The sequence below is a fragment of the Carcharhinus amblyrhynchos genome, chromosome 15, assembly GCF_965287045.1.
Source record: "Carcharhinus amblyrhynchos chromosome 15, sCarAmb.v2.hapA, whole genome shotgun sequence".
Classification (NCBI taxonomy): Eukaryota; Metazoa; Chordata; class Chondrichthyes; order Carcharhiniformes; family Carcharhinidae; genus Carcharhinus; species Carcharhinus amblyrhynchos.
In genome coordinates, this window is record NC_137338.1 from 19,978,248 (window position 1) to 19,994,132 (window position 15,885).

General features: G+C 41.3%; 1 protein-coding gene across 32 annotated transcripts in view; it reads left to right on the forward strand.

Moving 5' to 3' along the window:
* The window catches only part of abi3bpa (ABI family, member 3 (NESH) binding protein a), a 343,447-nt gene that overhangs the window by 48,833 nt on the left and 278,729 nt on the right, over positions 1-15,885 (forward strand). For all 32 annotated transcript variants that reach the window (XM_080203511.1, XM_080203521.1, XM_080203530.1 and 29 more), the window contains exon 2: positions 11,150-11,326. In XM_080203511.1, coding sequence (XP_080059637.1) covers positions 11,150-11,326 — 177 coding nt within the window. The remainder of the gene's footprint in view (positions 1-11,149; positions 11,327-15,885) is intronic.

The following is a 15,885-nucleotide window of genomic DNA, read 5'->3' on the forward strand; positions in this document are numbered from 1 at the left end:
GCTTGCATCTGTACATACTTGAAGGCTGAACTCCAAGCCATCATCAACACCTTTACCAAAGCATACAAGACCATGAGCCTTACACTAGACATCCAGTGTACACTAGAAAAGGTCTTTTAACAACTGTCCACACTACACAGCACCATCCCTCCCTCATTATCAAAATCCACAACGAGGTCTTGGATATTGGACCATTTTCCATAACCAGGGAATCTACTACGAACAAGAACAGACGTCTGTGATGAGATTCAACACTGCTTTCACTGTGACAATGCAGCCTTCAGTGCTTGGGAATGAGAACCTCAGACCAGCACCAAGCTTATGACCTACAGTGCAGTATTGGTACCTACCTGCCTCCTATATGGCACCGAGACATGGAATATGTTCAGCAGGCACCTCAATACCTTGGAGAAGTACCTCCTACAATGTCTCCGCAAGATTCTGAAAATTTATTGTTAGGATAGGTACATCAATGTCAGTTCTCACACAGGCCAATATCCCCAGCATTGAAGCATTGGCTACATTTGATCAGCTCCGTTGGGTGGGCCACATCATCCACATGCCTGATACCAGACTCCCAAAATCTATGTTCTACTTGAAGTTTTGATATAGCAAGCGAGCACCAGAGAACAGAGGGAACATTTAAAGGACACCCTCAAAGTCTCCTTGAAAAACTGCAACATCCCCATCAAAACCTGGGAATCCTTGGCCTAAGGCCACCCCAAATGGGGAAAAATAATCTCAGTAGGAGCTGAACATCTCAAATTTCATCTCTGAGAGCAAGCTGAAACCAAACGTTAACAATGAAAGGAGCGCATGGCAACCTGGGCGTCCCACTCACCTGTGAAAGAGATTGTAGGTTACGCACTGGACTCCTCAGTCACCTGGGAACTCACTTTTAATATGGAAGCAAGTCATCCTCAACTCTGAGGGACTGCTGAAGAAGAAAGAGAAAAAGAAACATGAATATATTTTAAAACAACTTGATTGGCTATGGGACTTCCTGAGGAAGTGTAAAGTACTATGTAAATCCAAGTCTTCATTTCTTAAATATTTCTGCCCTTCTCATTTCTTAAAACCTATCTCCTTTGTAAGCTTTTGGTTTTCCTTCCTAATATTTTCCTTCCTAATATCTCTTGGGATGCACCTTGAGCTGAGTTCCTCTGTTAAATGTTCATTCCCTTCTGCTCAGTCTCTGTCCAGTTTCTTTCTTGGTAGGGCAACTTCTGCTGAGTTTATTTTCACTGAATGTCTACAGGTCATTCTACAATACAGAGTAAATGCTGACGGTATCAGTATTTAAAGTTTAATTACTTTCAAATAACTTGCTTGTGAATCATGTTATTGGTTGTTACAAGGATTTATTATGAAACAAGCATGGGCTTATCAATGGAGGAAAAGAATCTAAAAAAAAAGTTTGGAATTTACCAATAAGCTTTGTTGAGATCAGGAGCAAAGGCCAACAGTAAATATTGCCTGAATATTCAATTATGTTTGCAAAGACCAAGTCATATGTTCACAATTAAATTTTCATTTGGAACAAACATGCATGCTAATCTACAATTTATGCTTACAAGGCTGAGTAATATAAAATCATAAAATGTGCTTAATATTAGACTAGAGAATGGAACGGTTTATATTCTGGGCTTCTTTGAGTGACCTAAAAGTGGTTAACAGACTTTGTATTCCAAATGGCATGGACTAGACAGTATTGATTTCTTTTGTCACTGTACTTTCACTTTGTACTTTCCAAAGCTCTCTTTTGAGAGTGGGAGCTTTGAAATTAGTGACTAGAAAGAGCTTGGTACCAATTGTTCAGAATGGTAACAACCTGTGTATTGAGTTGCGTCATGCTTTGAGCCACAGTATTTTAATGATGAGGAAGGACAGCTGCAAAGAAGAAAAAAGAAGGAAAGCAAATCTGGCATTCTGGATCCCATTACCTTATGCAGTGTCCTGCCCATGTGTCCAAAGACATGCAGGTCCAGAATCAGCCTTCTCATTGGAATAAAAGACTTAGAAACAGGAGTTGGTCCTTCAGCCCCTCGAGTCAGCTGTGCAACTCAATAGGATCATGACTGAACTGTTGTGGTCTCAACTCCACTTTCCTGCCTGTCCACCCCCAGTAACCTTTAACTTCCTTGTTTACCAAAGTTCTATCTAACTCAGGCTTGATTTAATGGCCCTGCCTCCACTACTTTCTGAGGAAGTGAGTTCCACAGACTAAGGAATATCTGAGAGGAAAAATAATCACTTCCATCTTAAAGGGGGACTTCTTATTCTTAAATAACACTAAAAATTAAATGTGTTTCCCCTATTATTTACATCATTGTAATTTACAAATGAAGTTGCCAAATTGATCTTTTGTAATGAGGTACTAGTTCCAACAGCTGCAGTGCTGACGTTTTAAAAGCTGAAGGACTTTTTGATTTAAAAAAAAGTTTCACCTCAAGATGGAAATTATTTTCAAGAAAAATCAAGTAATTAGAAGTGATAGAAATGTAAGAATTCAAGCAAGAGAAATTGGTCAGGCGTGTGCACATTACTTCTTTGCTGGAACAATACCACACTACCCCCATTGGCTTTAGTGCTGTAGTTCTGTAGTCTCCCTAAAAGAGGAAACATCTCACTCCAAAGGCTAGGTGGATTGGCCAGGGCAAATTGACCCTTAGTGTCAGGGGACTAGCAAGTTAAATATATGGGACTATGGCAATAGGGCCTGGGTGGGATTGTTGTCGGTGCAGGCTTGATGGGCCAAATGGCCTCTTCCTGTACTGTAGTGATTCTATGATCTTCCCTATATCCACTTTATCAAGTCTCCTCATCATCTGTTTCAGTAAAATGACTTCAGTCACATGAAGTCTCATGGTGAGCTTGAGCTCATCTTCGAATCGAGGAACAACAACCACCAATGTTGGATAGAATGCTTCACTTCTACAAAGTGTTCCCCCAGTGTACTGAGCGTACAAAGTGTTCTGAGAGAAAACCTTCAAAACTTACTGCTATTAAGCTCTACATTTGAATCTGACTTTCTGGTCAAATACCAACTGCATAATTGACCAGAAGGTTATACATTCTGTGCAATCAGCACTAAAGCCAGTGGGGGTAATGTGATATTGTTCCAGCAAATAAATAATGTGCACACGCCTCACCATTTTCTCTCACTTGAATTCTTACATTTCTATCATTTCTAATTACTTGATTTTTGTTGAAAATAATTTCCATCTTGAGTTGAAACTTTTTTTTTAAAATCAAAGAGTCCTTCAGCTTTTAAAAGGTCAGCACTGCAACTGGTGTTGGAACTAGTACCTCATTACAAAAGATCAATTTGGCAACTTCATTTGTAAATTACAATGACGTACATAATGGGGAAAACACACAATTGTGTTATTTGTTTGAGCTCTTCCTATTTCCATTCACTGAATAAAATTGGCTCACTAAAACCTTTATCAAAAACACCATTCTCCTTTAATCTAACCATGATGGAATTGCACAAGTAATTGACTATTCTTTATCAGTAATAATAAGCTTGTTACTGGCATTAGTGAAACTTGATGCAAATCGGAGAGACCATTAAAGCTCATAATGATCATTTAACTTTAACAAATTATGATCATAATGATAAAACTCAGTGCTTAACTTGTGATTTTTATGAAGTCTGTAACTACTTTGTTATGTTGGGCCAAGGACCCTATAAAACTATATGATCCTTAAAATGCAGATTTGAAAACATTCCAGTTGCTTGTGCTACTGGGATGTCTGTGATTGATGACAGTGTCCCTTCAACAGCTATCTGAGACCAGGGAAGTGTTTATTGGCTGATTGCCAGCCATTGACTGCATGACTCTACAGTGTTGTCAATGTTAGTATACAAGAAGTCACAGTAAAATAAATGAATGTGAGTGAGTTATGTTTAGTGGTTAGAATTGAATTACATTAGAAAAGTATATATTTTACTTTCACTCCTCTTACCAGTAAAATAGTATTGTTAAATTGATTTTTAGATGTTGTCAATAACTTTATTTGATTAAGAAGTCTTTGGAAACTGAAATCTGTTGTACAGAATGATTGCACATACCTTAACACTGATATCAACAGCAAAGTACATCCCTTATGAGAATTGAAGTTGTTGAATGAAGTAAATATTCCAGAGACAACAAGGTTTCAAAATGGTGAAATTCTTGAGCAACTTTGTTTTCTTAATACAGTTTTAAGTAACTAGCATCCATCATTTTTCAAAGCACTGTAAAACCCTTGGGACATCTGCAAGTTTAGCATCTATAGGAGAGAAAAATTAGTTTCCACAACACTCCTAATTTGACAATTATGGGTCTTTATGATGGAAACAAAACCTTGCAAGATTTTAGGTTTGCTTTTTCTAGGGCGAAAAGGTATATCTTATTCTTTCAGAATTAAGCATTTATCAGGAAAGTTAGAGAAGCTAATGAAGGAGAAAGGAATATACTGATGGGTTTATAGATGAAGTAGAATGTAAGGAGACTGATGTAGGCAGAAACATCGGCATGGATCTGTTGGATAACCTCAACAGAAAACTGTTAGATGGCATAGCCAGTAATTTTAGTTCAGCAATGAAGGGAAAGTAAAAGAATCTGGAGTGAACCCAGGCCCAACCATCTTCAGCTGCTTCATCAATGATCTTCCTTCTATAATAAGGTCAGAAGTGGGGATGTTTGCTGATGATTGCACTATGATCAGTACGATTTGAGACAGAGTACAGGAATGAGATAGAGAATCTGGTGAACTGGTATGGCAACAATAATCTCTCCCTCAATGTCAACAAAACAGACGAGTTTGTCATCGACCTCAGGAAGTGAACATGCCCCTGTCTACATCAACGGGGACGAAGTAGAAAGGGTCAAGAGCTTCATGTTTTTAGGTGTCCAGATCACCAATAACCTGTCCTGGTCCCCCGATGCCGATACTACAGTTAAAAAAGCCCACCGGTGCCTCTACTTTCTCAGAAGACTAAGGAAATTTGGCATGTCAGCTACAACTCTCACCAACTGTTACAGATGCACCATAGAAAACATTCTTTCTGGTGGCCTCACACCTTGGTATGGCTCCTGCTCTGCCCAAGACCACAAGAAACTACAAAAGATTGTGAATGTAGCAGATCCATCACACAAACCAGCCTCCTGTCCATTGACTCTGTCTACACTTCCCTATGCCTTGGCAAAGCAGCCAGCATAATTAAGGATCCCACGCACCCCAGACAATCTCTCTTCCACCTTCTTCCTTCGGAAAAGAGATACAAGAGTCTGAGGTCATGTACGAACTGACTCAAGAACAGCTTCTTCCCTGCTGTTGAATGGACTTACCTTGCATTAAGTTGATCTTTCTCTACACTCTACGTATGACTGTAACACTACATTCTGCACTCTCTAGTTTCATCCAATTTGATAGGAGTAACAGCAAAATGGACTATTACTTAAATGTAAAAAATTGGAGCATACTGCTGTGCAGAGGGACCTGGGTGTCCTTGTGCATGAATCAAAAAATATTGGTGCAGCAGGTAATTAAGAAGGCAAATAGAATTTTGTCCTTCATTGCTGTAAGGATGAAGTTTAACAACAGTGAGGTTATGTTGCAGCTGTATAAAGTGCTGGTGAGGCCACACTGTGTGCAGTTTTGGTCTCCTTACTTAAGAAAGGATATACTGACACTGGAGGGGGTGCAGAGGAGATTCACTAGGTTGATTCCAGAGTTGAGAGGGCTGGCTTATGAGGAGAGACTGAGTAGATTAAGGCAATACTCATTGGAATTCAGAAGAATGAGAGGAGATCTTATAGAAACATGTAAGATTATGAAGGGAATAGATAAGAAAAAAGCAGGGAAGTTGTTTCCATTGGCGGGTGAAATTAGAACTAGGGGACATATACTTAAAATAAGGGGAAACAGATTTAGGACTGAGTTGAGGAGGAACTTCTTCACACAAAGGGTTGTGAATCTGTGGAATTTCCTGCCCAGTGGAGCAGTTGAGGCTACCTCATTAAATGTTTTTAAGGCAAGGATAGATAAATTTTTGAATAGCAAAGGAATTAAGGATTATGGTGAGCGGGCAGGTAAGTGAAGTTGAGTCCACAAAAAGATCAGCCATGATCTTATTGAATGGCGGATCAGGCTCAAGGGGCCAGATGGCCTACTCCTGCTCCTAGTTCTTATGTTCTTATTTTGTTATGTTCCGTCTCTATGAATGGTACGTTTTGTCCGCATTGTGCACAAGAAACAATACTTTTCACGTATGTTAATAAATGTGACAATAATAAATCAAATCAAATCAAAAATCTAATCCTCAGAGGCTGTCCAAATATAACAAAACCTGAATGATATTTGTTCCACACCAGCACTAGGCAATGATCATCTCCAAAAAGAGAAAATCTAACAATCGTCTCATGCCATTCAATGGCATTACAACTTTCAACATCTTGAGGAGTTGCCATTGACCAGAAACTCAACTGCACTAATTATATAAATATTGTGGCTACAAGAGCAGACCAGAGGCTGGAAATCCTGTGGTAGGTCATTCACCTCTTGACTCCCCAAAGCCTGTCCACAATCTACAAGGCACAAGTATGGAGTATGATGGAATACACTCCCCTTACCTGGGTGAGTACAGCTCCAACAACACTCAAGAAGCTTAGCACCACCCAGGACAAAGCAATTTGCTTCTTTGGTATCCCTTCTGCAAACATTCACTCCCCCCATCACCAACACACAGTGACAACAACATGTACCATCTACAAGATACATTGCAGGAACTCACCTAGGCTCCATAGACAACACCTTCCATAACCACGACCACTACTATCTAGAATGACAAGAGCAGCAGATACATGGGAACACCAACAGCCAGGAAGCTTCCTTCCAAATCTCCAAGCCATTCATAATCGTGACTTGGAAATATATTGCTCTTCCTGCAATGTTGCTGGGTCAAAATCCTGGAACTCCCTCCATAACAACACTGTAAGTGTACCTACACTGACCCAGCCAGTGAAACCCACATCCCTTGAATGAATTTTAAAAAGGCAAACAATGGGCTGATTTTTAAACATGTCAACCTGTAGTGGGGGCTTGTAACAAGGGTGAGGCCAAGAGATCAGTAACCTGAAAGATAATGATTGGGTTTTTCCTTGGCCCTTTAACTGAGCAATAGCATCCCACCTCTGGCTTTCCTGACAAATCAGGATGAACATCACCATGATCTGCTCTTGACTGTTAAAGCCTCTATTTAATGTGAATCCAGTAAGGGGTAAAATCTGCAGCTGGCAAATGAGAGACAGAAACTCAAGTGATGGAGTCTTAATGAGGGAAGGCTGTTTCTATCCCCATTCTCTGAGGTATCCCTGGAAATCATGATCCATGCCATAAGGATCCATGGAGATGCTGCTGAGAAGAAGAGATGTGCCTCTAAAATGAAGCAAGTGCGGTTGGAAGTAGCTGAGGAGATGAGCAGCAAGAGAGTGCACAGACATACATGATAATCTTTCCATGGTTACTTGCCAGCTGAGCATGATTGCAGTGAAATCCCTATCGACTGACAGAGATTGCTGGCTAGGCTGAGGTGCCTTGATTGTCAAATGTGCAATCAAAGGTTTTCTGTGGGAATACAATCAAACCGGCAGATCCAAGGTCCCTCTCATTCTGACTGGTCTGATCAGTAGCAAATAATTAGTAAAGTGGAAATAAGTGATGGTGTTGGAAATCATGATATCGCTCATTTGGGAGATGCATCTGCAGGGCAGCAGATTGGAAAACCCTGCAGGTGGTAACTTCCTGAAAGGAGAAGAGACAAAGAAATTCAGGGTTATGGGGATTCTGGCAGCCTCTGGTAAAGCATGCCCACATTGTCCACTGGGAGGAGGTCTTCCTCCTACATAAACTGCACCATACTGCTCTGAAGTGGACAAGTTGGAGGTGCAGATGAAAGGCAAAAAAGTCTAAGATAGCAGATACCACCTCCAAAGCAATGAAAGCACTCTCAGAACAAGTCCTGGCAACAAAAGCCTTCAACTTGGGTGAAGAAGCAGCTGTCAGATGTCACTTTTCAAAAGCTTGCTTGCCTAACAATTGCTCAGCTCCATTAATTCCTGTTATTTGACTTGCTCAAACCGGCGAGTTTCAGAGAGCTTGAAAAATCCATTTACTGACAACTAAAGTTGGAATCAACGGATAAGGGCTGTGTCATTGCCTTTTAGCATATGTTAATCGCAGACCACATCTATCCCTCCGGTGCCCACAAAACTGTGTATGAATTAAATGTGAAAGCCAATGGGTTCTATCAGCTTTCTGACATCTGGTGCTTTCTCTGCTTCAATTACCACCTGCACGCACTAACTGGTTAAGATTCTCCCAATAGGGTACATTTGAAGATGAGGAGATAACCTTAGTAAGCATGAGATCTATAACTATCTATCTGTGAAAATAGAAAATTATTGGAGTATACGTGCCAGTCCTGTAAAGAGAAGAACATTATTATTATCCAGGTCATGGCCTCACCACTCAACCTTCCACACTAAAACCATGTTTGAACAAAGGATCTACACCACAAATGACAACCTTGTCTTTTCTCTTACCTTCACAGGAGACAGACAGACCCACTTCATCTACTGCACCCAATACCTCTTGCTGAAAATACAATGGCTGATACAGCTAAGATTGGAAGATGCCAAGTTCATTGTCTGAACCAAACAGTTGTACAGTGTCAAAGAGGAAGATGAGAACTGTTCTTAGTGCATGCACCAGGCCAGATTGGACCAAAAGATAGAGCAGGCTGACTGTAACTGGAAATAGAAAAGGAGTTAAAGTGGAGAGTCAGAATGAGATCAGGATCAGATTGCTGGCCAGAATGGAAGCATTCAGTAAAGCTGTCTCTTAATGTTTGTTTGGTTTTAATCATCATAGTGCAGAGAAAGAGGAGGAGGTATGGGCAGCATCACCTTGCAAACCTTTCCTGTGAGTGTGAATGTTGCCACAGCAACATAGACTCCTTGAGGATGTCAGTTGAGTCAGTTGGCTGAATGACCAGAATGCTCAGACAGGTTCCAATGGCATGGTGTTTGATCCCTGTTCCCAATGGGGTGCGTTTGGGCATTGTTGCCTTGCCGTATCCATGGTAGAGGTCACTTTGATACCCACACTGTGGGCCAGACCTGACTTTGGGCAGAGATTTTGCTCAATTACCTTCAAACAAAGGAAAATATTTATAGCACCTTCTCTCAAGTGATTAAAATAGTTGAGTAAGGTCAATGACAGAAGTATAAGACTTTAGGGTTTTGAGATATAAAACACTTCTCATTAAAATTTCTAAGTTCTGAATTCTTAATTTCTAACATTAGGGTCCACAGTTGTGCTTGACTTAACAAGTTATAAATAAATGGCATTTATGAATCAAACAGAATTTATTAAGCAAGATTTTACATAACACTTAATATAAAACAGTGAAGACAACATGGAAGTTCCTGTTTCCTCATGATCCTAGGAGTACTTAAGTGTTGTCAACATGGATAATGTCCTTACTTTCTCTGCCTTTGAAGTGATGTTGATATCCCAGAACCCATGGTAACACTGCAAATAAAGATTACAATTTTCCAATTTTGATCCCCACTTCTCATTATGCTGGGATGCTTTATTTGGAAATAAATTCAACTTTTTCTATGCCTTAGGATGCAGGTCATTTCATGTCACCCCACCTCTGTAACCAGAACCATATTGACTAAAGACAATGTTCATCCCTTGCTTCATTGCGCCCCTCAGGATTGACATTGTAAACAAATGCTACATAGAACATAGAACAGTACAGCACAGTACAAGCCCTTCAGCCCTTGGTGTTGTGCCGAGCGTTGTCCGAAACCAAGATCAAGTTATCCCACTCCCTGTCGTTCTGGTGATGTAATAGTGACAAACAATGTCACATTTGTCTTGCCAACATGTTTTAACCCATTCCCACAAATACTAAAATCATGCAGAACAAATGCTATAAACACTTCTTATCATAATATCAGAAAATAATGTTTCCTTCTGGTGCAGATTGATCAAGGCAATGCATAGTTTGTTATACGTAAGGGCCAAAATTCTCTGGCCGTTCATGTTAGTGGGATTCACTGGTTCCACTGCAGTGAACAGAGATGTGGTTGGCTGCCAAATTCTCTGTCCTCATTTGCGGCGGTGATGGGGCGTGAATGGCCAGTGAATTCCGGCCAAGGTATCATTCTAAGAACAAACTACTTTTAGCCATTTCTTTAAACAGACCTGCTGAATATGACTCTGGGACAACTTAAATCATAAAACAATTAAAAGTAATTTCTCACGACAACAGCAGCAAAGCAGTCCAACAGTCTTGCCTGCCCATTGTCTCACTAAAGGAAATTCAAACTAAACCATTAAAAACTCCATATATGTTACAGGTCAACAACAAATCCTGCAAAAAATAGAATTATCAAAATCTTCCAGGAGAAACTATATACATATATGCTCAATGCATAGGGGGAAAGGTGCAGGAAGAGAATTGGAATTGGCATTGGAATAATCTTTCCACTTTCCTGAGAGATTTCACAGTGGTGCAATGATTGCGCTAATTCTAAGTTTAGATCTCCTCCTAACTCTAGAGGGGAGAAGTTCCCAAAAGGCAGTCTAGTAGTTCTGACGAAGGTTCATCAAGACTCCAAACATTGGCTCTATTCTCTCCCCGCAGATGCTGTCAGACCTGCTGAGATTTTCCAGCATTTTTCTGTTTTTGCTTCAGATTCCAGCATCCGCAGTATTTTGCGTTTATCCTAGTATCACATGAGTTTGGCAGCACACGGGTATGATTCCAGCATAATGCTGACTGGGTTTAAAGAGTCCTTCTAGACTTTTTATAACGCAATCAGAACTAATTTAAAGCTACTGCAGTTTTCAGAAGATTAGGGCACTGTGCTACCTATGATGATTGCGGCAGGCTTCAGGAAACATTAGCTTAAATATTTCCCTTGATTAACTAGATATTTGCGACAATTTATAGCTGGTTTATTTTCTTTAAGATGGTGGTGCTCTTGTTTGCATTCATCTCTCTTCTGGCTCAGCGGGTTAGTTATCCTTTTTTTCAGAACTCAACTAATATTCCTTGTTTTCTTTCTGATCTATTCCCCAGTTAAAAGGCAAAGCTTAAAGGTGCGGATTATTGCTAAGGATGACAGCATTGTCTTGCAGTACCTTAGCCCCGGCCCTGCGCTCAAGCTTCAAGGTTACATTTTTGGATACGGCGGTCGATTCTCCAAGCAGAACATCACATTGCCTGACAATGGTGATCCATTTGAGGTTGATGTTGGTAAGAACTCCAAGTCATATGTTTTCACTTAAAGCATCGAAAATTAAAACCATACGTGTAGCAATAGAACGACATTTTGCAAAAGAAATGTGCTCATCACCTCTCCCATTATACCATCACATTTCCTTTCCTCTTGGCATCATTCGGACAATATGTTAAAACATTACTTGAGTTTGTCACTTGATTGATGAGGGTCAAATTGTTCGGTGGGAAACTCGTAAAGAAAGTGACTAACGTTTTCTATTTCCTTTGTGTTTTAGCTGACGCAAATCTACGTAAAATAAAAATATGTTGAGTTTTGAACTTGGATTCAGATTCTTTACTTACCATGATAATCAAATTATTCTCTGCTAAGGAAACTCCCTTTGGTGCTTAATGCCTGTTTTTCTTCTATTTGATCTGTTCTTTATGAATAGATTCAAGAAAACATTCCCATGGAACAAATGCTGAATATGTACCAAGTCAGACACAAAAAGAGAAATAAGGATAGGGAAAGAAAAAGTAGATTAAGAGAGACAGAACAGCAAAATAAAACAAAAGTTTCAATTCTAAATCTCCGTTTCGAATGTATACAAGGGTCTCCATGTTGGTATTGGTTCACTTTCAGTGCCAGTGTGATTTCTTGGGTATAATAACATGTAGCACGCCGTTAAAAGAATCACTAAAGGCTAATTCAGGTTTAACTACGGACCTTAATGGGCTCCAAACTTGAGACAGACTCTGTGGCCGGAATTTTACCGTTCCGGCAGCCACAGGAATCGCTGCGGGTGAGGGATGGAGCATGGAAAGATCCGTTGACCTCAGCCGGGATTTTACAGTTTTGGGATGAGTGAGGCTGTAAATCCCGCCCTGTGTGACAAGTTTAGTTTGTATCAGCTGTACAAGTCAGCAACATCATGCTGTTCAGCATATGCTTATGGTGAGCCAGACATGAAGATACAGGGTTAAATCATGCAGCCCGGTTGATCGCAGGTACAAATTCTGTAAGGCCGTGAAACCTTGCAAGCTGCGAAAAATGGGATTTGCACCGGTGAGACTTCCCCACCCCTTGCCAGTGCTGTAATCAAGTTCATGCCCAGAAAGAGGATTGACCTGATATCCATATATTTTAATATATTGACATATAAATATTGGGCTTGGCGTTATAACATCGAACCACGGTATATCCTTCACTACTCCAACACCCCCACCTCATCTGGTGGAGGCACCGGCAGGGGTTTGCCTCCTTCAGTTGGGGGGTAGTCTTCTTCTGCGTGTGGGGAGTGATTGCATTATTTGCTGGAGAAAGGAGGAGGCCCTGATATCTGGCGGGGTGGGGGGACGCCCAATGTCTGTGGGAGGGACTGTCCCAGTGTCTATGAAGGGGGTTACCAATACCTATGTGTGGGGGCTACTTTGAGTTCAGCCGCTCTGTAAAATGGTGCCCCAATTTCAGAGTCCTGGCATTGCTGGCATGTGTAGGGCCTAACCCTCCATCTGGATGTGTGATCCTTACCAGCGCTCTGAAATTGCACACAGTCCTGTTGAGTCACATGAAAAAAAGCGGCTGTGATGCTGACGAATTTCACACAAATTTTTTGCTTGATCTAACACTCTGTGCAATTTTGGATGATTTCTGCAAAGCTAACTGCAAAGCTCCGAACTCAAATCGCAGCTTTTAATTTCCACATCTGCCTTTTCCTGAACTTGCTGTAACATTTGTATATAAATAGTGGTGAAAGATGTTAGCCCTGCTGTTTTGTTGACAACAGATTTTGGGCCAAAGTTTCCCTAAAACAGATGTTTAGGAAAGTGCTCTTCACTTTGTTTTACAAACACCACTGAGTCAAGAATTCGTCCAAGATGATGAAATGCTGGATTATCCATTTATAAGGTCCACACATGTTCATTTAATCTTCATTTGGCAGGTGGTTATTTTCAAAATAGGCATTCAACATTGAAGTCCCAAAACCATGAATTTTCAGCTAGAGAAGTTATCATTTCCTGAGGAGGCCGTGTCACAGGTAGAGGCTTGTGGGTGGAAATTGTAGGCGCAGTGTGAAGGCCAGCAGGTAGTGCAAGGTGGAAGGAACCACAGAAGACACTACCATCCTGTTGGCAGAAGGTACAGACAGAGATCCAGCTATTTCAGTGTATCTGAGGTCCAGTGCTGCAGAAGGCTTTGTCTCTCCATGGACACCATGATGTCATTATGCCAGATGATTGGGCCAGAGATCATCTCTGTCTGTGGGTGGCACCCAATGCCATTGGCTCTAAAGGTCAGAGGCATCCTTCATTTTTTTGCATCTGGATCTTTCCTGCAGCTAGTGAGGGATCTGTTTGGAGCATCCCAATCAGCTGTCCACAATCACATCAAGCTCTATTCAGATGGGTTCTCACATTCACCCATTATGGACAGATAAAGCCTTCCAGGGTGAATAAGCCGGAGACTTCGCAAATATTGCTGGGCTCGTCTACATCCAGGGTGTGATAGGTTGCATGCACATGGCCGTCAAGGCATCAGCAGGTCAGCTGGACACCTTTGTGAATATAAAGAGTTACCACTCCATGGATGTGCAGATAGTATTCAGCCACAGGTCCCAGATTCTTCAAGTCTGTGTAAGGTACCCTGGCAGCTCTCATGATGCATACACACTGTAAATTCCCAGGTGCCAAGGCTGCCTGTGGCTCCAGATTGGCTGGATAGTTAGCTGCTCAGTAAAAGAAGTTATCTTTTGAAAAGGTGGTTCATGATGTCACTTTTTCACCCTAGGACAGAGGCAGCAGACATATAATTGGAATCTTGATGATGTCCCTCTGCCTGGACTGATTAGAGGGTGCGCTACAATATCTTCCAGAGCATGTGTCGCTTGTCAGTGTCTGCTGCAGTCTGGACAATGTGTCAAGGCGGGAGGGTGGGGAACCCACTGGAGGGTGTGAATATTGAGGCACCTCCTCAGGCCTCAGAGGAAGACTGTACTGATGGATCTGATGGGCCAGCAGGCAGGCACAGGTTGAAAACTTTGAGGCAGAATTGAGAAACCCTCAGGGAGGCAAAGTCATCATGGTGGCCTTGATTCAATGCTCCTTCAGCCGAACTGCCTAGGCACTTCTTTGGTCTCATTGAAAGGGTGCCGTCACTATCACACACATTTCTAAGGAGGCAATGCCATAACCTCAATGTTGCCTCACAACTTCTGTAATAAAGTTGACTGCCTTTGCTGTCTATCATAAGGCACTGATGAGGCCTGCATCTACGGAAAACATGAAGGGCACTCGGGGCATTGAAACAAAATCTTAATTTATATCTTTATCAGAGTTGAGAACAAGGTACACTGGATACTCTCTCCTAGCCAACTCATACAGTGAATTCAAATCACAGTCCATTCAAATTACAGTCCGTTCAAATCACTCAGCTGGGGTTCCCAGTCTCAGTCACCTGAGCAATCGGCCCTGCCCCAGTAAAGCCTACCTCTCTCTAACCCCACCCCCTTGCCATTGCCCAGTACCTGATAGGCAGTGACAGGGTGCTTGGTGGGCAGTGCCAGAGTGCCAAGCTGGCAGTGCCAGGTCAGCACTGCTGCCTAAGGGCATCCCACCCCATCCCAGATCTCCCAGGAGGGCCTCAATGGTCTTTATCCCCATCAACAGGGTGATCATGCCTGGTCCCCATTCATTGGGACCAGCTTTAATCCCATTTGGTGGCAACCTCTCCTAGACGGGGAAGGAGACACTAGCAAGCCCGGACAATACTACCCGGGGTCACTAATGATATGGAAATTGGAATTTCCATATTGTAATTAGCCTCATGCTGATTTCCAGCGTGAGGCTGATTATGTCAAAAAAGCTGTCCTGGGAGAATCACAATTGGTTGAACATTGATCATGAATTTTGCTAAGGTTTCCTGCTTCCAGGCCTTCCAGGCCGGGAGAATCACCCCCATTTTCTTTTTTGTGAAAGCTAATTAGCTGTCTTTGACTCTGTTGCTCTATGCTTTATAAAGAAAAAGTAAAAGTTAAAGCATTTTGAGCTAGGGTTCAGTTTTGGAATCTTCCCCTTCAGTTATTACATCAATTGGGATCATAACAAAGAGCTTTCTACCAAGTCCCACTCCTCTGCTGTATTGCCATAACCTTGCAGATAGCAACCCAATTTCCTTTTGAATATTTTGATCAAACCTCAAAACCTAGTCAAACGAAGAGCAATAAAAATGCATCCAGTTGCTTTTAACTCCAATTGTTAATATGGGCTCAGGAATAATTGCGAAAATTAAGGTTTCAAGTTTGGTGATGAGCTGAGTATGCAGTGTTTTCAGATTCTGAGTGCAGTTGGGGCTTTTTCAATCCATTACAAAGAGAAAATGATATTTTCTGAAAGAAATAAAAAATGTTCTGCAGTCAATTTTGATCTTGTTCAATAAAACTGTTAGACATATTTCCTAGCTCATTCTGTGTTGTTCAATGGAGTATTTTATGTAATTTCCAACAGAAATAATGCTATTTTCCTTGGTTGTAGTAGTAAAAATATTGTAAGTCAAATTTGTAAAGTTGTTCTCATTTTCCTGTGCTGGAATAGAGAAT